Source organism: Wyeomyia smithii, chromosome 3, assembly GCF_029784165.1.
Source record: "Wyeomyia smithii strain HCP4-BCI-WySm-NY-G18 chromosome 3, ASM2978416v1, whole genome shotgun sequence".
Classification (NCBI taxonomy): domain Eukaryota; kingdom Metazoa; phylum Arthropoda; class Insecta; order Diptera; family Culicidae; genus Wyeomyia; species Wyeomyia smithii.
The window spans coordinates 138591944-138616890 of NC_073696.1; the positions used below are offsets into that span (position 1 = coordinate 138591944).

A 24947-nucleotide genomic window follows, 5' to 3' on the forward strand; every position below is an offset into this window, starting at 1 on the left:
GAAAATCGGTCCAGCCATCTCTGAGAAAAATGAGTGAGAAAAAAAAGTTGCACATACACACACACAAACACACACACACACACACACACATACATACATACAGAAAATGCTCAGTTCGTCAAAAGGGGTCGAGTGGTATATGACATTCGGCCATTGGGACCACTTTTATACCTTTGGTTTTTCCAGTGATTGCTATACCTTTCTAGGAGAAAGGCAAAAAGATTGGGGTCACCAATTTTTGCACATTGAGGATGTATGTTAATTCCAAACATCATCTATTGATTCCCTGTGTAAATACAGCTGACCTGGCAATAATTTATGGCTTATGCTCATTATGCTCATGCGCTCAGTGGTGTTCCAAGGATGAAGGGTGGATGTTAACTATTGAAAACTTCATCTTGGAAATTTACATACAGGCGTTACTCATATTCGATATGAGGCGCGGTTTGCGAGTTTTTAGTGTTGGCGGTAACTGCTTTCGGTTCCTAGAAAACAGCCAGAAATGACCAAATACTACCTAATATGGGTACTTCTGGAACTGGGATAGAGGCCTGTAATCAACCGCAGGCGCAATGTTAAAATCCTGTGTGGCAACGTCCGATTGCTGGCAAACAGCCAAAAATGGTCAAATACCACCCAATATGAGTATTTCCGTTACCAAGCAATCAGAAGTCTACCCTGGATGCCATTTTAAATCTTCTCAGGGCTACCACATTGTTTCCAGAGAGTGATTTTATTAGTGTTGGATGAAAGCTATTTACATTAAACATATTCATACAAGATAATCCATCGTTATCCTATTGACATAACATGAACATAAAATTTGTTGCGGCCTAATTTTGTTCTAATACATTTTTATTATAAATATTGTTCTCAGGAATGTACGAGGATCCGAGCGCAGTTTTCAAAGGATGGAAAAAAAACCCTGTAGATTTTGATTCTGTTTTCAACCGTAGTAATTTAGCATTTAGTTGGGGTAGTCCAGATGTCTTATCGATATTTTCTAATGAAGTGAATCTAGAAAAAGTGAAATTTGTCTCATATTCTGCAGACTATGAAAGCTTTTCTTCATCTGCTAACACTAGTTTGCTTGATGTGTGGGTGTTTGAAAGAGTTAAAACATTTCTTGCTATACCACACAATCAAAATTTGCTACGGTCCCAAAAGAAAGTAATTTTATTTTTACACCTACTGGGATTGGATACGGCAGGACATATACATAAACCAGATTCAATGTAAGTTAGTTAAGTTTGCGTTATAAACAAAGTATTCATAAATCCTTTTCTATTTAGTTTGTTTTCAGAAAATTTGGTGTTGGTTGACAAAGGCATCGAAGAAATCGTTCGAATAATTGATCAGATAACAAATAACGACCGGAGAACCTCTTACATTTTTACTTCGGATCATGGCATGACGGATAGGGGATCCCATGGTTCTGGTGACCCCATGGAAACGGATACTCCGTTTATTGCATGGGGGGCTGGAATACAGCACTGGAAAAATGTTTTGAATGGTAGTTATCAGTGAGTATCAAAATTATTACTTTGATTTCCAGTAATAATAGCATCGTTATGTTTCTGCAGTAGAGAAAATATAGAGTACCTCGCCCCAGTTGAAAACCGTATTTCTCCACTAGTGACGATCGATTTTTCTCTCATGCGTGCATTATACCTTAGATTATTGAAACATAGATATCCAACTCAACCAACAATACGGGCAACAAAAATGTGGCGCCCCTCCGAGTATGATGGCGGTTGGGTGAACTACATTTAATGAGCACACACAGAAAAATATTAAAGTAATTGCTATCTTTTTAGGCTTGATCAGATTTGTGCGGTGTTTTTAACATACTAATCTATATGGTCTAGATAATAACAATAATTTATTGCAACAGGACTAAAATAAATGTCAATGTGTGAGATGACCATGATATGAATTATTTATTTTGATGATAGTATGACTAATCGTTCATAGTCGTTTCAACAATATGTTCTTAAGCATAACCAAAGATGACTAGTACACAATACGTTACTCTTGCAGTATGCAGCGGAAACGAGCTTCGCCACGCGTGAAAGACAATTGAACTAATTTGTATACTGTTGATTTGGTGATGACGACAAGGTGGTGAAAGGTGAAGCATGTTTTTCAATATCATTGTATGGTCCTATCATCTAATTCTCAATATCCTTATACGGTATTGCCATCTTGTTTTCGTTTTCATCTAGCGGATTGAGAATGATAAATCGATTTTGCTAATAACCACAGTTTTAAGGTCATCAGATGGCACCGTTGTAAAGGTGTTACGAGCAAAATGTATAAAGTCAGGTATCTTGCTCTAGTCATCATTAGCATAACTCATTTGTTGTTTGTACCAATTTTAATAGTCGATTGAGAACCACTATACAGTTTCAATCCCTTTGCGGAACTGATTGGGTTAATAATTCTGCCTCAGCCGTCAAATAATGCTGTAGAATGTTCTCCCATTCGGTTTGTAGCTTCCGTTGCAGATTATTGTTTGTGATCTCATTCATCATCAATTTCACTATTCTTTGCTTGAATGTTTAAATCGATTTATTAATATTTGCAAAGAACTGAGAAAATCAAATTTGAAAATTTTCACTCATCCTTTTAAGTTCTATTTAAAAACGATACAATATTTATTTTGGTGAATACCGCTAAACGCTATCTTTAACTAAGGTTTTACATTACTGCGTTGAAAATCGTTATATATATCGTTATATATATATATCCTCAAAATTCACTTACAACAAGTAGCAAAGCATAGCATAACTTATTTCGTCAAAATTCACGAACGTCAAGTACAACACAAACAATGTTAAAAAAAATTAAGTGAATGTGAAGTTCTCGTCACCTTCGACAATTCGATGAGAGTATCTATAAGATGTTTACATTTTGTGACTCATGCTAATTTGTAAAATTACACGAGGTTTCTTTGCAGTGTTGTTGTAATAACTTGAAATTGCAAATCATCTAGATTATATTGTAAACACAGAGAACAGACAATCATGTTCAAATAAAGAAATTTAAAAATCGTGTGTAAAAATTTGAATCAAAATATGTTAATACACTAACGACATCTGTCTTGTGGCGCCCCAGTTGCACTTCATAAATATTGCCGTATCGATATTTTATCGATATCAGTACTTGGTTTGTAAGTGACGAGAGCGCCACGAGCATTACCACTTGCTGGTAAATGACGGTTGCAAGTTTTTACACATCTTTTGAAAACAAGATGAACGTCTGCTCTCTGTGTTGTAAAGTCGATTGAAAACCGCCGTACAAATCTGATTGAAAGTAACATGATATTTTTCTGGGTGTGAGAATCTGGTCAAGCTCACTACTGAAATGTTAAGGAATACCATGATATTTTTCCGAGTGGATATGCTTTAGTTCACCCAACGGCCTACAGATGGCAAGTTCATAGTGTTGCCTTGAGATTATATGCAGCGAAGCCCAACTTGGATATCTATGTCTCTTTAGTCTATGATTATACCTATCCTCGGAAGTAGGGCGCTGTATAGCATAACGCGCTATACACACCACATTAACGGATGACAACCAAAAGTTGGGAGTTTTTTCTACTGCTGTCGAAAAAGGTAGATGAACTTAGAGAAAAACTGATTTATTTCTCATGAAAATATTGAACATTTGAAAAAGGTCCGTTACCAACCTTCCGGCGATACTTTCTTATGATGCCGTAACAAAAGCATTGTACGTCATTCAAGTCCGTTTTTCGAATGCATCTTTTGATTCTACCAATCAACTGTTCGCAATCATACACAATAGAAACCGGAAGATTTTCGACTTCAAAATGGTTTACTGTGAACTTTTGCCAAAATTGTTGTGTGAATAAAAAATTTCAAATTTTCAGTTGTCACCCGTTAGTTCTGTTGTACGGTGCGAGAGAAAAATTAAAAGAAATATAAAACGTAGAATTTTTGAAAAGAATTTTTTTCTGTTTTTTATTTACTTGTAGGATATCGAAAGTCCTCGGCAGTGGTTTTCTTGGGCAGGATTTCTGCAGCAATCTCACGCAAAAACCTGCGAATGAAAACCACTGCCGAAGACGTTCGATACCCTATTTTTTAGAAATACAAAATTTCTATGTACAACTCTGCCGAACTAATACTGATCAAACAACCCATTTCGGCTATAAACATGTTTTTATCATTAATATGCGTACCGTAAGCACGAAGAGGAATTGGGTTGACATCTAATCTAACTTACTCAGCCAAGTGCCTATTCATGATGAGAATATTTCTATGATAATTTTGTCCTTTCAAAAAAACACTGAAGAAAAACTTGGAAAAAAATGGTTTTTTATACATTTTTTTTTATTTTCTATTTCTCTAAGTTCAATAACCATTAATGTCATGACCGGATTTGAGGAGAGATGAAGGAGGCCCCTTAAAACATTTAGAGATGATAAATTTGCAATTAATTATTCTTGATAGTGCTTTAGACAACATAAATTGAACTAGAAGAAATTCTTCTACTTTAAAACTACGTGAAGCACCCTGCATTTTACTTCGCAAAAGTTCTAATCAAATCTTCAAAATCGATGTGCGAAATAATAAGCAATGAAAAAACACTGATGTAACGTCTAGTATTTGGTCATTTTTGGTAACCGGAAGTCGCCATCTTGTATTTCTGAACAGCATCTGGATTTGATCTCTGGTTTCTTGGCATCATCTAGGTTTTGGAATGACTATTTTTGGCTGTTTTGCAGCAACCGGAAGTTACCAGTTTAAATTTCAAAATGGCGTTTGGGAACGATTTTTGCCCATATTGGGTGGTATTTGGTCATTTCCAGAAACCGGAAGTCGACATATTAGGTTTCAAAATGACGTCTGTATTTGATTTTCGGTCTCTGTACACAATTGTGGTTCCAGAAATACCCATATCGGAAGGTATTCGGCCATTAAGGCTGTTTTACGAAAACCGGAAGTCACCACCTTAAATTTCAAAATGGCGTCTGAATTTGTTCTCCGGTCTCCGGACATTAACTCGATTCTGAAATGAATATTTTTGGGCATTTTTACCGCAACCGGAAATTGCAACTTCAGAAAAAAAAACTAGCGTCAGGGGTCGTTTTTTGGCCTACGTGAAACTTTGAGATAACGGAAATTTTCGTTTTAGAATGAATTTAAGCATTTTAGGCAGTTTCGTGAAAACCGGAAGTCACCATTGTGAATTTCAAAATGGCATATAAGTGGATTTCCGAACTTTGTGCATCATTCTCGTCCTGAAAATACCTATACTTGATGGTATTTGGCCATTTTTTGCTATTTACTGAAAACCGGAGATTACACCATCTTGAATTTCAAAACGGTGTCTGGGGTTGATTTACGACCTCTGGTCATCACTCCTTTTTTTGGAATAATAATTTGTCTTATTTGGCCATTTTAGGCTGTTTTCCAGAAACCGGAAGACTCCATTTTGAAATCGAAAATGGGTTATCATTTCGGTTCGATAAAATACCAATGCTGGATCATATTTCTAGCTAAACATTTCAAAAGGTCCTATCTGCTTTCATCGTTTTTCCGGAGCGTCTTTTCATTTTGGTAATGGTGCAGCTTTAGTAACTTTCGCAGGCGTGGTTTTCGTTCAGAAGGCTAGAGTGATCCCTTCGCTATCAACCTGTGCAAATAACGTGTCATAAAAGGTGTTTAATAAGTTGTAGTGATTGAATGAAAGTGATCGATCAAAAAATCGATCAATGCAGATAGGACCTTTTGAAATGTTTCTCTAGATTTGACCTTTTTGCCTTTCTCCTAGAAAGGTATAGCAATCACTGGAAAAACCAAAGGAAAAAAAAGTGGTCCCAATGGCCGAATGTCATATACCACTCGACCCCTTTCGACGGACTGAGCATTTTCTGTATGTATGTGTGTGTGTGTGTGTGTGTGTGTGTGTGTGTGTGTGTGTATGTGCAACTTTTTTTCTCACTTTTCTCGGAGATAGCTGGACCGATTTTCATTAAATTAATTGCAAATGAACGGTCTAGTTGCGCCATAGGTTGCTATTGAAATTCATTGTATTCGGATTTTTAGTTTGGAGGTTATGTATCAAAATGTAAAAATCACGAAACATCAATATCTCAGAAACCACATAACTGATTTCAATAAAACTGGTTTCAAATGATCGGGCTGTCTCCAGAATCCTTAACTTTCAAATTTCGTTATGATTAAACATATGGTTCAAAAGTTATGTAAAGAAAGTTATCCTGAGGTTGTTTAAACTCACTCATTTTTCTCAGAGATGGCTGAACCGATTTTCACAAAATTAGTGTCAAATGAAAGGTCTAGTTTTCCCATAGGTTGCTATTGAATTTCATTGTAATCGGATTGTAGCTTTGTCCGTTGTTCATAAAAAAGTGAAATCACAAAATGAAAGTAAACATATTGACTTTCTCCTAACGATCACTGGTAATCGGATTATAACTCAGTTCGACGAATCGAGCATTTTCTGCATAATTGCATGTATTGGTGTATATGTCTGTGTGTGGGTGTGTACGTGTGTATGTGCACCTTTTTTCGCACTCACTTTTCTCAGAGATGGTCTGACCGATTCTTTCTATCTTGGTGTCAAATGAAGAGTCTATTTGCCGCTTAGGTTGCTATTGAATTTCATTGTAATCAAACTTTTAGTTTTGGCGCTGTGTCAGAATGTGAAAATCGCTCTTATATCTCTGAAGCTATGAACATTGTTGAAATCAAATTAATGGGCTTTTAAATCCTTAAACAATGAATTTCATAATGTTTAAACATGTGGTTTGAAAGTTATAGAAAGAAACGTAACCCGCAGACTGTTTAAAACTATAGCTACGATCAAAATATGTGGCCTCAACATCATTTAAATTTGATATTGTACTATTTCAATGTTTGCTGCCTTGCTCGGGATTGAAGTTGAAATTAGAAATCATTCCTATCATTTCACTTTTTGCCTTTGTACCTTAGAAAGGTACAGCAATCACTGCAAAAGCTAAAGGTATAAAAGTGCTCAAAAGGGCCGAATGTCGTATACCACTCGACTCAGTTCGACGAGCTAAGCTTTTTCTGCATGTGTGTGTGTGTAACGCTCTCCCAATCTCACTCGATTTTCTCAGAGATGGCTGAACCGATTTCAATGAAATTAATTGCAAATGAAAGGTCTAGTTGTCCTATAAGACCCTATTGAATTTTGCTGTAATCGGACTGTAACTTCGTCTGTAATGTATCGAAATGTGAAAATCACGAAACTTCATTATCTTAGAAACTACACAACCAATTTGAACAATATTGATATCAGATGAACGAGCTAGTTAAGGATTTACTGATGAGTTATGATTGAACACGTGGTTTCAAAGTTTGGATGCCCTATAAGTTACCTCTTCATTTGATTGTAATTAAACTTAAACAACCGTTATGTTTTAATTTGTAAAACAACGAAAGTTTATTATTTTAAGTATTACACGACTTATTTGAACATAACTAGTTTCATACAAACGAGTCATCTCTCTAACTTACAAACAACAAACTTCATGACAATTTGATATGCTGTTCAAAAGTTTTGGAGAGAAAAGAAATTCAAAGATTATTTAACACTAAACCTGCTTTGATCAATATATATGGCCTCAATATGATTTAAATGTGGTATCGTACTATCTGAACGTTCCCGGTATCGCTCGTGACTAAATTGTCCGAAATTAAGAGTAATTTTTTTTATTTCGCTATTTCTTAAGCACTAACATTACGTCAAATTTCATATTTTATACTTCAATTACAACATCAATATTTTAGAACAAAAGGGTGAATATACCTTTATTGGATTCAAGCATTCATGTAAATCTATTTGTACAAATAATAAGTTTGAATGAGAAAGGCTGAGTCTGACCGCTAGGTGGATTAATTTAGGTTTTCAAACTCTCATTGGTTGATATCTGTGTTTATAACGTGTCTCGGCACTTTTCATTAGTACAATTGTTTACCTCATAAAATTATAATTTTACTTCATTTTAATGGACGTGCAGCAAATTTTCCAATTGATTGTTGTCAAAATTAAGGAAATCCTTTGGCACAAAGTTAACACTGAGACACAGAAAAATCAATATCACAAGAATATACCACGTATTCTAGAAATCACGTATACAAAATAATACGGTATCGCGTTTGATTTTGAAGTTTACAAATTACTATTATTGCTAACCGGCAATGCTAATAAGAAAGATAAAATTAAGTTATTGAAACAAATACGTTGCTATAGGATCTATATATACCGAATGATATGATAATCAGTCTGGCGGTTTCAAAATTGATATAGGTTGACAACAATCATCCAATTTCGTCTCCTCCTCTCAATGTCGTGTTAGGCTCGAATCATACTCGAAAACGCCTGCATATAAATTTTACGATGAATTTGTCGGTGATTTACTTATAATAATAAGTTTGATATACCCCCTTGGCTACGCCACTGCAGTACAGAAAAATAAATGTCTGAGAAACATACTTTAGAACCTACGTATACGCACAGTATTCAAGCTTGGTGTTAAAGGTACGAAAACCCCTATGTACAAATTTTCACGGCAATCGGTTCTGTAGTTTTTGAGTCTATAGGGATACAGAAAAATAAATGTTGTAGAAATATACCCACCTATCGAAATTGGCACGGTGATCAAGTAAGGTGTTGAGGAGTTAAAAATAGTAAATTAACCCCCCTCCCCCTTGCCACGTTAATGGAATATATAAAATTTGAAGTCGTTGAATTATAACAGCTACCATAGACTCTACATACCGAATTCAATGCTGATCGGTGCAACAGCTTTAAAATCATCGATGATTGACATCGTTCAACCCCCCCTCCCCCCTCATCATTGCAACGCCTCTGAGCTATCAGAAAAGTATAACATGGCACAATAATGTCGCAAAACTACATCTCAGACTCAAAAACATCTGTACATAAATTTGCACGGTCATCGAGGAGGAAGTTTTCACGTTCGTGGACCACAAATTCACTCCCCCTTGCCTACGCTTATGACATCCCTATGTACAAATGTACAAATTTTCACGGTAATCGGTTCAGTAGTTTTTGAGTCTATAGGGAACAGACAGACAGACAGACATTCGCCTTAATAGATATAGATTTTAGACCATAAGGCGTTAGATTTAATTGGCTCCGAAAAACATTAATTTGTATTGTGCCGTGTCAAATAAATGTTGTGTGAACAAAAAAAAACTATTCGAACTGAAATCAATTTCTTCCATAGGAACGTCTGATGCAGCAGCCTCAGCTGCGAGTTCAGAGGCAGGAGTTTCGGCGAACACCGATGCAAAAAATTTAGCGAAGAGCTCGCAAGATTCGGCAGAAGATTTCGCTTCAACGTCATCCAAGACCACGTTGCACGGCACGGTAGAATTTTTTTGTATTACTGTTAACCTGCAGGTTAATCTGCATTCTCATGACATAAGTTTTGTATAAAGCCGAGTTCAACTTTCGATACGCATTGCTGGCGCGTTGGAAACTACAGGGTGACAAAAAAGTCCGGTCACACAGAAAAATCTCAATATTTCAAAGAATAAGAAGAAAATCTGAATCTGGCTTTCATAGCTTTATTCAGTAACTCATAAAGATACTTCACAGACGATATCTCGGAATTACACCACCTTTCTCTGGTCGAACCAGCTTCAGACGTCTCGGAATGTCGTCGCAAGCGGCGCGCACGTGCTCCATCGGCATCTCGTCCCAGATTTTCGTGACAACTCGCTTGAATTGCTCCAAATTTGTTATTTTATAGTCGTTCAGCTTCGACATCATGTGTCCCCACACGAAATAATCCAGTGGATTCAGATCCGGAGACGACGGAGGCCATCCATTCTGCGAAATGAAATCGGTCAAGTTTTCCTCACACCACGCCTGAACAACCTTTGCGGTGTGGGATGGGGCGCCATCTTGCTGGAAGCAGTAGTAATCGTCTTCAAACAATAGTTGAGCTTGAGGCAGAACATTTTTATTCAAAACCGTGTCCAGGTAGTACGCTCCGTTGATTTTGACCCCTTTATCGATAAAAATAAGAGGCATTTTACCTCTCTTGCAAATGGCTCCCCAAACCATCACTGACGTCTTATTTTGGAACCGAGTAACGTTCAGCTTGTTTGCAGGAGCTTGCTGGAGGCTCACACTCCAAACTCGATTGACTGTTTGCTCCAAAACGAACAGCTTCTCGTCCGGAGAAATAATCTCGTCATCTGCGCGCCAACCGAGCAACTCCCGCGACCGTTGGTACCTCTTGTCCTTTGTAGCTTTGGTAACCCCATGAACCACCTGTTTTTTGTACGGTGTAAGTTTTAAATCCTTGCGCAGAAGCAGGCTGATTGATTCTCGGTTCATTTTAAGGTTCCTGGCCAGCTTCCGGGCAGATTGGGCGGGATTCCGGCGAATCCGGTCTCGTATAATCTTTTTCAGCCTTGGAGTTCTCACAGACCTTGGTCGTCCAGATCGTGCCTTGTCCTCGGTGCCTCCAGTCTCTAGGTACCGATTTATGGTCCGGTACATGAATTTCCGGTTGATTCCGAGCGGTTTTAGGTGTTTGAATATGTGTACGGGTTTGTACCCTTTCACATATTCAGCGATAACAGCTGCTCTTAACTCTGCCATGGCTCACAACTCAGTGTAAACAAGCTGCACAGAAACGAAACTCTGCCACTTTGGGCAGCAAAGTTAACCCTTTCATTTGGCATATAGATGGCACCAGAGAGATGCAACGTGTAGGCTACAGGCGACCCCAAAAAAAGTGTGACCGGACTTTTTTGTCACCGTGTAATTTTGCGTTGGCAAGCATTTGGCAAGCAAGCGCGTTGGCAAGCAAGCGCGTTTCAGTTCATGTAGCAGTGGGGTATCCTAGACAGGCGAAAAAGGCCGTCTATTCAATGGAACGTTCATTTGCAACAATTACTGAACAATCGAACAGAAACTGGCAGCCATATCATTGACATTCTAGCAAGCATTTAGGCAATCTTAGTCAACAGTAGAGAGGTAACCATGTAATTCACCGTAATCAATCTTGCCAAAGTTCAGAATGCGCTCATTTCAAAATGGATTCCGATCGTCAACCCGGCTCCTTTGTTGAACAGAAACAGACATTTCCAACGACGGCGGAATTCGCTAAATTTTGAAGAGAAGCGACAATAGAACTATTTAAAAAAAACCTAAATTAATCCACCTAGCGGTCAGACTCAGCCTTTCTCATTCAAACTTATTATGTGTACAAATAGATTTACATGAAAGCTTAAATCTAATAAAGGTATTTATATTCACTCTTTGGGTTCTAAAATATTGATGTTGCAATTGGAATAAAAGAAATTACTCTTGAGTTCGAACAATTTAATCACGAGCGATACCGGGAACGTTGAGGCCATATATATTGATCAAAGCAGGTATAGTGTTGAATAGTCTTTGAATTTCCTTTCTTTCGAAAACTTTTGAACAGCATATCAAATTGTTATGAAGTTTGTTATTTGTAGGTTTGAGATATGACTCGTTTGTATGACACTAGTTAAGTTCAAATAAGTCGTGTAATACTTGAGATAATAGACTTTAACAATTTAATACATAACGGTTGCTTAAGTTTGATTACAATCTACAACAACCGCAGCAACAACAACCACCAGAACCGCAACAATAATAACTTCAATCGCAACAATAACATCTACAACAACCGCAACATTAACAACTCCAACAACAACAATAACAGTATCAATAATAACAACAATCAAATCCCGAATCGTTACCTCAATCTTGACAGGAATCTTAACAACAGCTACTACAACCAACTACCACAAGACCGTGTGCTTCTTGCTGCAGCGAAGGATAAATTTTCTCGACCCCCACCTAATCTCCAGCATATCTCTTTTTACCGAGGCGAAGTACTTAATCCGTACCCAACGAATAATGAGTCACAATCATCTTTCATGGCTACCGTTTCAACGCGCCCGCTCAACTTAACGACTCCCGCGACCTCTTCAGCTGTATCGTGTCCTTACCATTTGGCTGGCAGCCACAACTTCCCGTGTGATGGATGTTATTGTAAGCATTCGTGTTTTCAAAATCAGTGACGCTCAGAGAAAGAAAAAACAACGCCAGTAGTCAATGAAGTTTTGATTTATGCTCAGAATTTCAACAGAATGCGCAGTGCACTCAAAATTAATCACATTAATAACAGAATAAGTGGATGTTCATACTCAATCATTTTAGCAACGGAAACGAACTGGAACGAAGATATTAAAAGTGAAGAAGTTTTCAACAGTTCCTTTAATGTGTTCAGGAGCGATCGTGATTTATCACTATCTGATAAGAAATCAGATGGAGGAGTGCTTGTGGCTGTTGGGGTTCAGCATGATTCTGAGCAAACCATAACCCAGAAACATGCCGAATTTGAAGATGTCTGGGTTAAAGTTCTGTTGAAGGGTGAAATCCATATTTTCGTATCTGTTTACTTTCCACCCCACTTTGCCAAAAAGCAATCATATGAAAAATTTTTAAGGACGGTAGAATTAGTGAATGATGAGTCCAACACTAACTCAAAAATTCATATATATGGAGATTTCAATCAAAATGATGCTGATTTTATTGTAAAGGATGATAATGAATCGCTTTTACTTCCTGTAGTAGGAGAAAACGAAACTCTGCAATTTATTTTTGACGGATTTAGTCAACTTGGATTAAATCAGGTAAACTCAATCCGGAATGAGCAAAACTGTTTTTGAGACTTTTTATTCACCAATTGCACGGAAGATTTTAGTGTTGACAAAGCAGAATATCCCCTATGGAAAATTATGGAAAAATTTCATACTGCAATTGAGTACTCGCTAATGATTGATACCGAGAGATCACGACCCTCTGATCATGAGCCTGAATATAAATATGACTTTACTAAAGCAAATTTTGAACTAATCAATCGTAAATTAACTGACATCGACTGGCAATCACTTCTTAAAAATGAAATAGATATGAACAAAGCGGTTGATAATTTTTTATCATCACTGTATGGTGTTTTAGACTCAACTGTACCAAAATCAAAAAAGAAAACGGTTAGCTCAAAAGATCCCATTTGGTTCACCAGAGAAATCAAAAATTTCAAGAATAGGAAGCAAAAAGCTCATAAAACTTACAAAAAACTTGAAGACCAAAGAAATTTGGACAAATATTTGAACATTTGTGGTCATTTCAACATTTCAGGTCCAGATGGAATTCCACCCTCACTTATGAAAAATCTTGCTCCTGCCTTCGTAAAACCCTTGTTTTGGCTTTTCAACTTATCCCTTACGTCCAGCTTACGGACAGCTTCCATCAGTCTGGAAAAAATCTTTTCTTATACCGATTTTCAAGTCAGGTAAGAGATCAAAAATTATCGTGGCATTGCAATAATATCATGTATTCCTAAACTTTTTAAAGCTATCGTAAACCAAAAAATATTTAATCAGGTAAAGAATCGCATAACGTGTAACCAACATGGTTTTTACAAAGGAAGGTCTACGGCTACCAACTTATTTGAATTTGTTGATTTCTCTCTTGCGTCTATGGGCAGAGGCAACTTCGTGGAAACTCTATACACGGATTTTAGTAAAGCTTTTGACAGAGTAGATATTTCCATGCTTATGTTCAAATTAAAAAAACTGGGATTTGAGTCAGGCCTACTTAGATGGATTAAATCTTATTTGACGAATAGGACACAAACGATTAGGTTTAAGGGACACCTCTCTGTACCAGTAAAAGTGACATCTGGAGTTCCACAAGGCTCCCATTTAGGCCCTTTGCTCTTCATTCTATTTGTTAATGACGTTACCCTTGTGTTGAATCTTCTCAAAGTATTGATATATGCCGATGACATGAAACTGTACATGGAAATAAAACACAAATCAGACATCCAACAATTCCAACAAGAGGTTGACATTTTCTACGTTTGGTGTAAAAAAAGTCTTCTTGATCTTAACGTAAAAAAATGCAATATTATATCCTACACAAGGAAGAGAAATCCTGAACATTCCTGTTGCACTCTTGGACATCAAATTGTAGAAAGGTGTTATCAAATTAGAGATTTAGGAGTTATTATGGATTCTAAGTTAACATTCATTGATCACTACAATACGATCATCAATAGAGCCAACAGTATGCTGAGTTTTATAAAAAGGTTCAGTATCATTTCGTAGACCCGTACACTATAAGAACTCTCTTTGTTACATATGTTAGATCTATTTTAGAATACTGTAGTGTTGTTTGGTCGCCTTATCAAGACGTCCATTCCAATAGAATCGAATCCGTACAAAAACAGTTTTTGTTATATGCACTAAGAAAACTAGGTTGGAATTCATTTCCTCTCCCTTGTTATGAATCGCGTTGCATGCTTATTAATACAGTAACGCTTGAAAAAAGAAGAGAAATTGCTTCGGTAACTCTTGTCAACGATTTAGTTTCACAATGCATAAGTTCGGAAAATTTGCTTGGAAGACTCAACTTTTATGCTGCTACACGCTCATTAAGAACGCGAAAAATTTTTGTATTAAATTCTTATAGAACATACTATGCCATGGCCGGGCCAGTTAATAGTATGATGAGGCTTTTCAATAAATATTGTGAAGTAATTGATTTAACGATGTCACGAAATGCTCTTAGAAAAATATTGAACACTAGAATTACATAACTATATTTGTGATGTTAGCAATAGTTTTTTAGATGTAGTCTACTATGATTGACGAAATAATTAAATTACAAATGAAAAACTTTGAAACCACGTGTTCAATCATAATTCGTCAGTCAACCCTTAACTAGCCCGTTCATCTGATATCAATATTGTTCAAATCGGTTGTGTAGTTTCTAAGATAATAAAGTTTCGTGATTTTCGCTACATTACAGACGAAGTTACAGTCCGATTACAGCAAAATTCAATAGGGTGTTATGAGGCAGCTAGACCTTTCATTTGACACTTATTTTGTGGAAATCGGTTCAACCATCTCTGAGAAAAGTGAGTGAGTCCAAGTAGTCTTCGGAATATGTTTCTTTTCATAGCTGGATTTCACATTTTTAAACATAACAGGCAAAGTAATAATCCGTTTGCAAAAAAATCGATAGGGTCTTATGGGGCAACAAGACCTTCCATATGACACTGATTTTATGAAAATCGGTCCAGCCATCTCTGAGAAACATGAGTGAGATTAAATAGTCTCCAGAACACGTTTCTTTCCATAACTCCTGAATCACATATTCAATCTTCATAAAATTCAAAAGTTAAGGGTTTTTCAGGTAGCTCGTTCATTTGAAACCAACTTTGTTCAAATCGGTTGTGTAGTTTCTGAGATATTGATGTTTCGTGATTTTTACATTTTGATACATAACCTCTTAACTAGAAATCAGATTACAATAAAATTCAGTAGGGTCTTATAGGGCAACTAGACCTTTCATTTGCAATTTATTTCATTGAAATCGGTTCAGTCATCTATTAGAAAATCGAGTGAGATTGGGAGAGCGTTACACACACATATACAGAAAATGCTCAGCTCGTCGAACTGAGTCGAGTGATATACGACATTCGGCCCTTTTGAGCACTTTTATACCTTTAGTTTTTGCAGTGATTGCTATACCTTTCTAGGAGAAAGGCAAAAAGTGAAATGATAGAAATGTATTTTTATTCAACTTCAATCCTGAGCAAGGCCGCAAACATTGAAATACAGTCAGGTTTTTTTTACGCGGGGGATACGTACCTCGTAAAAAAAAACCGCGTTAATTCGAAAATCTGCGTAAAAAACCGCGCTAATTCAAAAATCCGCGTAAAAATAACCGGGTTAATTCAAAAACCCGCGTAAAAAAACACGTTTTTTAAAAAATCCGCGTAAGTAGTCCAGCAAGAAGGGCTTTACAAAAAACCCGAAACACTCTAGAACCAGTATTTAATACAGTATTTAATTATCCTCTTTGACGGTCATTCCGGATCTTTCGGTGGGCGGAGAGTGTTTTTTGGACTATGTCTTTTAATAGATAAACACTCAAACGTTTCTGGTTCCAAATCCACGTATTCGGAAATTCGTGAAATTTTTTTTGAATTAGCGCGGTATCGCGTAAAAAAAACCGCGTTAATTCAAAAATCCGCGTAAAAAAACCGCGTTAATTAAAAAATCCGCGCAAAAAAAACCGCGTTTATTCAAAAATCCGCGTAAAAAAACCTCGTAAAAAACCGCGTATAAAAAATCGCGTAAAAAAACCTGACTGTAGTACAATATCAAATTTAAATGATGTTGAAGCCACATATTTTGATCGTAGCTATAGTTTTAAACAGTCTGCGGGTTACGTTTCTTTTTATAACTTTCAAACCACATGTTTAAACATTATGGAATTCATTGTTTAAGGGTTTAAAAGCCCATTGATTTGAATTCAACTATGTTTATAGCTTCTGAGATATAAGAGCGATTTTCACATTCTGACGCAGCGCCAAAACGAAAAGTTTGATTACAATGAAGTTCAATAGCAACCTAAGCGGCAAATAGACCCTTAATTTGACACCAAGATAGAAAGAATCGGTCAGACCATCTCTGAGAAAAGTGAGTGCGAAAAAAAAGGTGCACATACACACGTACACACCCACACACAAACATATACACCAATACATGCATAGAATCGGTAGAAAATGCTCGATTCGTCGAACTGAGTCGAGTAGTAAATGACATTCGGCCATTTGGATCACTTTTCTACCATTTAATTAGCCAGTAATCGTTTTGAGAAACCAATATGTTTACTTTCGTTATGTGATTTCACATTTTTATAAACAACGGACAAAGTTACAATCCGATTACAATAAAATTCAATAACAACCTATGGGAAAACTAGACCTTTTATTTGACACTAATTTTGTGAAAATCGGCTCAGCCATCTCTGAGAAAAATGAGTGAGTTTAAACAACCTCAGGATAACTTTTCTTTACATAACTGTAACACATGTATCATAACAAAATTTAAAATTTGAAATTGAATTTGAAACCAGTTTCATTGAAATCGGTGTTGTGGTTTCTGAGATATTGATGTTTCGCGATTTTTACTTTTTGATACATAACCACTAAACTAAAAATCCGATTACAATGTAATTCAACAGCAACCTATGGCGCAACTAGACCTTTCATTTGCAATTAATTTTATGAAAATCAGTCCAGCCATCTCTGAGAAAAGTGAGTGAGAAAAAAAAGTTGCACATACGCGCCCACACACACACACACACACACACACACACACACACATACACACACACATACAGAAAATGCTCAGTTCGTCGAAAGGGGTCGAGTGGTATATCACATTCGGCCATTGGGACCACTTTTATACTCTTGGTTTTTCCAGTGATTGCTATACCTTTCTAGGAGAGAGGCAATACTGTAAACTGCTGATGGCGTACGTAAATTGCTTCGAAAGATGAACATACTTTACTACGAAAGTTACTTTTGAAACATATGTTTTGCCTTTCTCCTAGAAAGGTATAGCAATCACTTGCAAAACCGAAAGTATAAAAGTGCCCCAAAGGGCCGAATGGCATATATCACTCGAGCATTTTCTGTTTGTGTGTGTGTGTGTGTGTGTGTGTGTGTGTGTATGTGCAGATTTTTATTCTCACTCACTTTTCTCAGAGATGGCTGGACCGATTTTCATGAAATTAACTGCAAATGAAAGGTCTTGTTGTCCCATAAGACCCTATTGAATTCCATTGTAATCGGATTTTTAGTTTCGTGGTTATATATCAAAATGTAAAAATCATGAAACATCATTATCTCGAAAACTACACAATCGATTTGAACAAAATTGATTACAAATGAACGAGCTACCTGAAATACGCTTAACTTTTGAATTTTATAAAGATTGAACTTGTGGTTTAGAAGTTATGAAAAGAAACGTGTTTTGGAGACTGTTTAATCTCACTCATGTTTCTCAGAGATGGCTGAACCGATTTTCATAAAATAGGTGTCAAATGGAAGGTCTTGTTGCCCGATAAGACCCTATTGATTTGTTTTGCAATCGGACTATTACTTTGCCTGTTATGTTTAAAAATGTGAAATCCAGCTATGAAAAGGAACACATTCCGAAAACTACTTGAATTCACTCACTTTTCTCAGAGATGGCTTACCTGATTTCCACAAAATTAGTGTAAATTAATGAGTCTAGCTGCCTCGTAACACCCTATTGAATTTTACTGTAATCGGACTATAACTTCGTCTGTAATGTATCGAAATGTGAAAATCACGAAACTTCATTATCTCAGAAACTACACAACCGATTTTATCAATATTACTATCGGTATTCGTAATACCCCTATTGGGAGGTATATAGGTATTTAGGTTGTTTTCCAAAAACTGAAAGTAGTCGTCTTTAAATTCAAAATGGGGCCCGGTGTCTATGTTTGGTTTCTATGCATCATCTCAATTACGGAAATATTCGTATTGAGTATTATTCGGTCGTTTCCGACTGTTTCCTAGAAGTTGCCATTTAGCAATTCAAAAAGGTTCCATTTAGTTGATTAGTTCTCGAGATGTGCAGAAATTTGTGTTTTGTTTGTATGGGACCCCTCTCTTCCAGAAGAGGAAAGGGTCTCAAACTATCATAGGAACCTTTATCGGCACCAAAAACCCCTACATACAAATTGTCACGTCGATCGGTTTGGTAGTTTTCGAGGCTATATAGTTCAGACAGACAGACAGACCGGACTGCATGTTATATGTATAAATTAGTACATCAATATTTTGGAACCTAAAGAGTGAATATACATTTATTTGATTGAAGCGTTCATGTAAATCTATTTTTATAAATAATAGTTTGACTGAGAAAGGCTGGGTCTGACCGCTAGGTGGATTAATCTACGTTCGTTCAAACATCGTTCAATTGTTTTAACTGTCTATAGTTCCTCTGTTTACGATACAAGTGCAAGTTAGTCTATTCACCCTAGAATGGAATTCCAGTTATCGTACAAGCCACAGGAGCATTTTGAAGAACAAGTTTCAGGTCTAGATTGAATTTTCAGCACACCAAGAACTTTTGTAAATTGCAATGCGCTTGAAATTATGACCACTTTGGTTCTACTTTTTCGATTCAGATAATAATTGATTTTTTATGAAAACATTCCTAAAAGTATCTATTTTAAACGCAAGGTAAATAACTTTTGTTACTCCTTTTTTCACAAAATCAAGTATGAACACCGTTTTGTTAATAGCTTCAAAAAGTAATTGTTTTACCACAAAAGATCAAAGTGGTCCAAAACATACAAAACACGAGTAATAAATATAGCGATGTGACTATTTACATATTAATAAGGGTAGCGAAACTCTCCCAGTTGGTCTCGAGGTACGATGCTGGCCTAACAAGCCAGTCGTCGTAGATCGAGTCTCGGCTCGGGAGAGACTGTTAGTGTCAGTAGGATCGTAGCGCTAGCCCCGCAATTGTCCTGTACACTTAACAGTTGGCTGCAAAGTCTGTGTATTATAAACAGAAGGTCGAGCTCCGATATAAAGTGTAGCACCAAGGCTTTAGCGAAAGTTCTGCTAATGTGGGTTTAGCGTTTAGCGATTATCGAGTTAAATTTTCCGATTAGCGGCTTAGCAATTAGCGTAGCTAAATTTTCGGTTAGCCTACCACACACTTATCTAATACTAATTGTTTTTAAGACAGCTGGATGTACTTTCTGCAAGTGTCGTTTAAAATTACCTGCCACAAATGTATGCTGCGCATAACCGTATTTTCAATTAGTATCAACATCAACTGCACACCGGAAAATTAGCCTTTAACGGTCTTTCACTTGTTCTACACCTTGTAGAATTTTTTTGAGTCTTCGGCTTGCGAAACATTTTTATGATTATCGCGGCGCATAACATTCACCAAATGATTGAATCGAACAATTTTCGCTGTAGCGCTCATTCGGATCGGAAGTCTATAATGAAAAACGGATTGAAACCGATGAGCGAATCAGAACAGTGTATGAATAATCCCGAAAAAATTAACAAAAGGTTAACAGGCGATGATGGTCATAATGTATTTTCCAGTGATTCATTTGTCTCGTCATTTTTCTGCACGAGAAGCGACGAAAAGCATTGTACTGTAAGCGTATTCTGAATCCAATAGGGTTTTTTCATGAGAATTCTCAGATACAATTCCAACCATCCTTGATCCTAAGTATATTATAATCATTTATCAGGACTAGAGACGGTGGTAATTCGTGGCAAAAAAGTTGAAAATTCGCGGGTGGCAAAAAGGAAAATATTCAAAACTCGCGGTAATTTCGCAGCAACCTTTTTTTAGAAAACGCCAAATAAAGTGGTTTTTTGGTAAAAACAATAATAAACCTGTTTTCTTCAATTTAATTTACGGTGATTTAACCGTACAATTCATGATTTCTTTGCGGTACGGACCACTGTGTCAAACCGAGTTTCCGAGAATCAATCAATTATTTGCCAACCAAAAAGGTCAAGAAACCGTCCATGTTTTGAATACTTACCAAGATTATAATATCAATCTCACTGTCGCGTATTTTTAAAAACGCAAAATGCTTGCTACTTAAACTAAGTAGGTATATTTTGCAACTTCGATTTTGCACATTCTGAAATTATGTCATGCAGGTCCCCAATCGCCATAATATTTGCTCAAAGAGGATCTAGTAACCGAACCCGAAAACATTCCAACCCAGGCTGACAAAATCTCGTTGCAAGAGAGCAGTAATACTCTTCCATTTCATTGGTTGCGCAGGAAAAGGCCTCCCGTTGCCATCAAGGTGCCCAGCCCATTAATCTTCAGACTTGTCCGTGTTGCTGGTTTTCGCGGGTTTTTGTAAATTTCGCGGCCGATGCTGAATTTCGCGGATTCGCGGCTTCCGCGAACTCTGAATTTCGTGGATTCGCGGCTTCCGCGAATTCGCGATTTACCACTGTCCCTAATCAGGATTTAGGGCATCTTCAGCGGCGGTCCAAATCGTTGTTTTGTTCTATTTTTTGGAACAAACTCAAATTCACTGCTGCACCGGTGGTGTAAATTTTGTTTTGTACCAGATCTAAATTGAAAAAATTGAAACTGGTATACGTTTTGGTCTATTTTTGTCACTTTTTGGAACAGGAAATTGATCGTTCCAAAACCCTTTGTACGCTGCCAATAGGTGGGTAAAATGTCATATTACAATTGAATACCTTATTTTTAGCTATTTCCATATAAGCGTTTCGCTAGTGTTGGGGAATAAACAAAACAAAGATTTTTTATGACAATTCACAATTCATTTTTGTGGCTTTCTTGAAGAAGAATATGAACAGGTTTGTCGTTTTAGGCTTCAAGGAAACCGACCAGCAGAAGGGGGAATTCTGAAAGACTATAACCGTAGGTTCAACTACTTGGTTTGCAACCATCAGCCACCAGGATGACAAATATGTTGGCTATTTGTTAATCGCCTTAATTATAGTGGGACTAGAGGAGACCTTGAGAGTCCAGAAAAATGTTCCTCGAAGACACTGAACTGAAAACGTTCAAATTGCTGGGATGACATTGCGCATTTCGTTTCGAGCAACTCAAACAAAACTAAATGATCGCTGGGGGGCGTTATGTTTCGTTTTTCGTATTTTTTCGACTTTGCGGGTTAGATGAGCTGCAGGACAAATGACAATGACAGCTCCTCTTAAGCTTGAAGCATAACTGGCAGTATGTGACCTGCTCGAAAATAGCGAAAATCGTTCGAATCGAGCTGCGCAATGCCACCCAATATCCTCAAAACCCAACCCAAGTTTGAAGAACTGCAAGAATTTGAAGGATTTATGAGACGAAAACAGAAGATGAACATCTACGCGGTCAAATATTTTTCGGTATCCTCCGAAGCCCTACTTGAAGCAGAAATTTTTCGATCATACCAATCCATCCTGGGAAATGTCACTGACGCTTGGGTCAAACCGTCAAATCCATAAAGACTTGTGGATATGAAGTATCTTGCCAAAGTAATCGTTTAATGTGCGAAAAAATTAGCGAATTTTCGTTTGTTAAATATTAAGTGCTTATTATTATAACAAGTCTCATTAACTGATAGCATGGGGTATTGAACTGTTGACAGTGTGACAGATGTCAGCGGTTTAAAACAACAAGATATACAAGTCTATATTAGCTGGTTTTATTCAGGTTTCGCTGGTGTAAATCTAGTATAAAGTTGTTTCAAAAATAGACCACCGCTGAAGATGCCCTCGTCATTCAAAGAATTTCAAACCTATTTGACGAGAAAAGGAAAACAATCTTACAAATAACTTAACTGCTGACTTATTGATTATAAAGGAAACTTTTCTCAACAATTTTTGTCGAAAATTGATAATAACTGGAATTAACATTGCTCCTAATGTTTCGATACTAGCAGCGTTGCCACTAAGTTTTGAATAAAATCTGGCAAAACGGAAATAAAAAGTCTGGCAAAAATCTGTCACTCATTTTTGGGTAAAATTCCTGACAGAATTGAAAGTGATGACCTTTTTTTTTTTGCTCTCGCCGGGTGTAGGTAGGTAAAGGCCAAACACGGCCCATCTCGCATTAATGACCTTTTTGCGAGACGACGCGGATGAAATCTGGCAAATATCTGGCTCATTTACAAATATCTGGCAGATTCTGAGGTTTATCTGTTTGTCTGGCGCGCAAACAGAAATCTGGCAAAATCCAGATTTATCTGGCACATTGGCAACGCTGGATACTAGTAAGCCCATCGGTCATTTCATGCAGTGACCGAAAAAAGGCACAAACATGGTATTGACTATCATAGATTTTGCTCAAAGCTGGAAGAATTATTGATCTAGGACCACTTTGGAAGAATCCCGATTTTGGTGTCGATTCTGTGGGACCCCCTCCTTGTTCAAAATAATGCACTTTTTGTTCAAACTCCTTTTGAAGTAGAATACTTCTCTCAGGAAGTTCGGCTACATAGGGATGTGAAATGAAAATCTAAAACCGAAAAAAGTGAAAAATATGTCCAATTTTAAATGCTAATAAATCGGTTATTATTCGATGGATTTCCTTCGTTCTTGCAGCAATAGATTGGAAAATCTTCTAAGATTCTTCCCAAAATAAGATAATTGTAATTTTATTATTCACACTATTTTACTATTGAAAATAGTCAAGCCTTGTCAAAACGAAAAATTCGACCTCTGATTGGTCGTTATATGCTTGCTTTCCAAGCACGGTCGACAGGATCATACACCTTGCAATTGAAAACATGCTATTTGGCCTATATAAGAGCCTGTTTCAGCCGGAGCCGCTCATAATAGCTCTAGACAGCGACAACTGCAGTCGTCCTTCCTTAGCAGCAGCACTAGCCCTGTGGTTGGTCACCACGTCTCAGGAGCAGCGCGGTTCTTCTCAGCGTGCCTCGCCAGACTGCCATTATTCCCCCACTGTTGGGGGAGCATAAAGATCGTCATCACCAAATCCAATTTTGAACAGCAAAATGCCTTTTTTCAAGGCAAATAAGCAAGTCATTGAAAGTTAATAATTTTTGACGACGTAAGCAAGCATTCTGTGCGGATTCTAGCAGTTACATCTGTCGCGGCCGTCTAGTTTACTGAATGTGAAATAGCGTCCACAGTTTTTTTTCGAACGTTGTAGTGTATGGTATAACTGAAAATGATTAAGTCACACATATTCTCCAAGTTAGGTATATCATTCCACAACATTCGAAACAATTATTATGTCAGAGCGGATATTGCACGCTATCTGACTTGAATGAAATAATGTAATAATTGAATGAAAATTGCAATTGCAGCGATCGGCCTTTTTCAAAGCTACTAAATGTATTTCGAAGAGCATATTGAATGGTTATCAATAAACTGCAACTGAGGTTTAATGCTGCTGCAAATGTACAGCAGTCAGCACGTTCTGCTCACGATGCTGAGTCTATTTTAGAAAATTCACAACCCTTCATGAACAAGGTTGTAACGTCTTGTAGAAGATGGTTAAAGTTTAACATCACAGCAGCTCATGTCTACCATCGGCAATATCAAACACGCAATAATCTGCTTCCATGCGACAAGGGAACGAGAACATTTTCTTCAATCAAGCTGCGCAACACGACACAAAACATGTTATTTTGTTGCTTCAATGAGAGTGCTATCGGTCCGGCTCGACAGAATGTCCACATCCGTGCTACGAAACTGAGGAAAAACTTTAGAAACTGAAAAAAGAGGTGGAGCTTATCAAATGATCGCTCTGAGCCAGAATGAAGTCACACATATTTTTCAAGTTATATCATTCCACCACGTACGAAAAATAATTCATTCCTATTTTCATCCCTATATAAGAGCCTGTTTTAGTCGAAGCCGCTCATAATAGTTCTGAACAGCGACAACAGCAGTCTTCCCTTAGCAGCAGCGGGAGCAGTGCAGTGGGTACCATCGATAGCGGATAGCGGCCACAACTGTGGCATGGCTGCGCATAAGCGTAGCAGTTTTAGCGGATCTCAGCATCGATAGCAGCTCGTCAACGATCATACCATGTTGAAAACACCGGTTCTCGTCCGATAGCAGCTGGGTTAGCAGATTCAGGTACAGCGGATACCAATGGCAGCGTATAGCGGCCACAACTGTGGCATGGCTACGGATAGCGTTGCAGTTGCTCAGCAGTTGGGCCAGCGTATAGCGGCCACAACTGTGGCATGGCTATGCATAGCGTAGCTGTTGCAGCCGGTATATCAGCATCGATAATAGCAGGGTCAGCTGATGCAACGACACTCCCTTCACTAAAATGCTGTTTCAGTGTGGTAGCGGGAAGCATCAGCAGCAGGCTTGCATGAAGTGAATACATCAGCCAGCAACTTTCTCTAAGGCCTCTGCCATAGTAGACGCGAATAGCGGCGCGAACCGATTTGCTCAGCCGTAGGTTAATGTACAGCTCTACTGATGGCTGTACATTAACCTACAGCCGAGCGAA

The 24947-nt window shown here is 37.5% G+C and overlaps 1 protein-coding gene across 5 annotated transcripts in view; it reads left to right on the forward strand.

Moving 5' to 3' along the window:
* Window positions 1-24947, forward strand: part of LOC129732029 (GPI ethanolamine phosphate transferase 1) — a 385316-nt gene that overhangs the window by 142701 nt on the left and 217668 nt on the right. For all 5 annotated transcript variants that reach the window (XM_055692484.1, XM_055692483.1, XM_055692485.1 and 2 more), the window contains 2 exons: window positions 878-1235; window positions 1293-1523. In XM_055692484.1, coding sequence (XP_055548459.1) covers window positions 878-1235; window positions 1293-1523 — 589 coding nt within the window. The remainder of the gene's footprint in view (window positions 1-877; window positions 1236-1292; window positions 1524-24947) is intronic.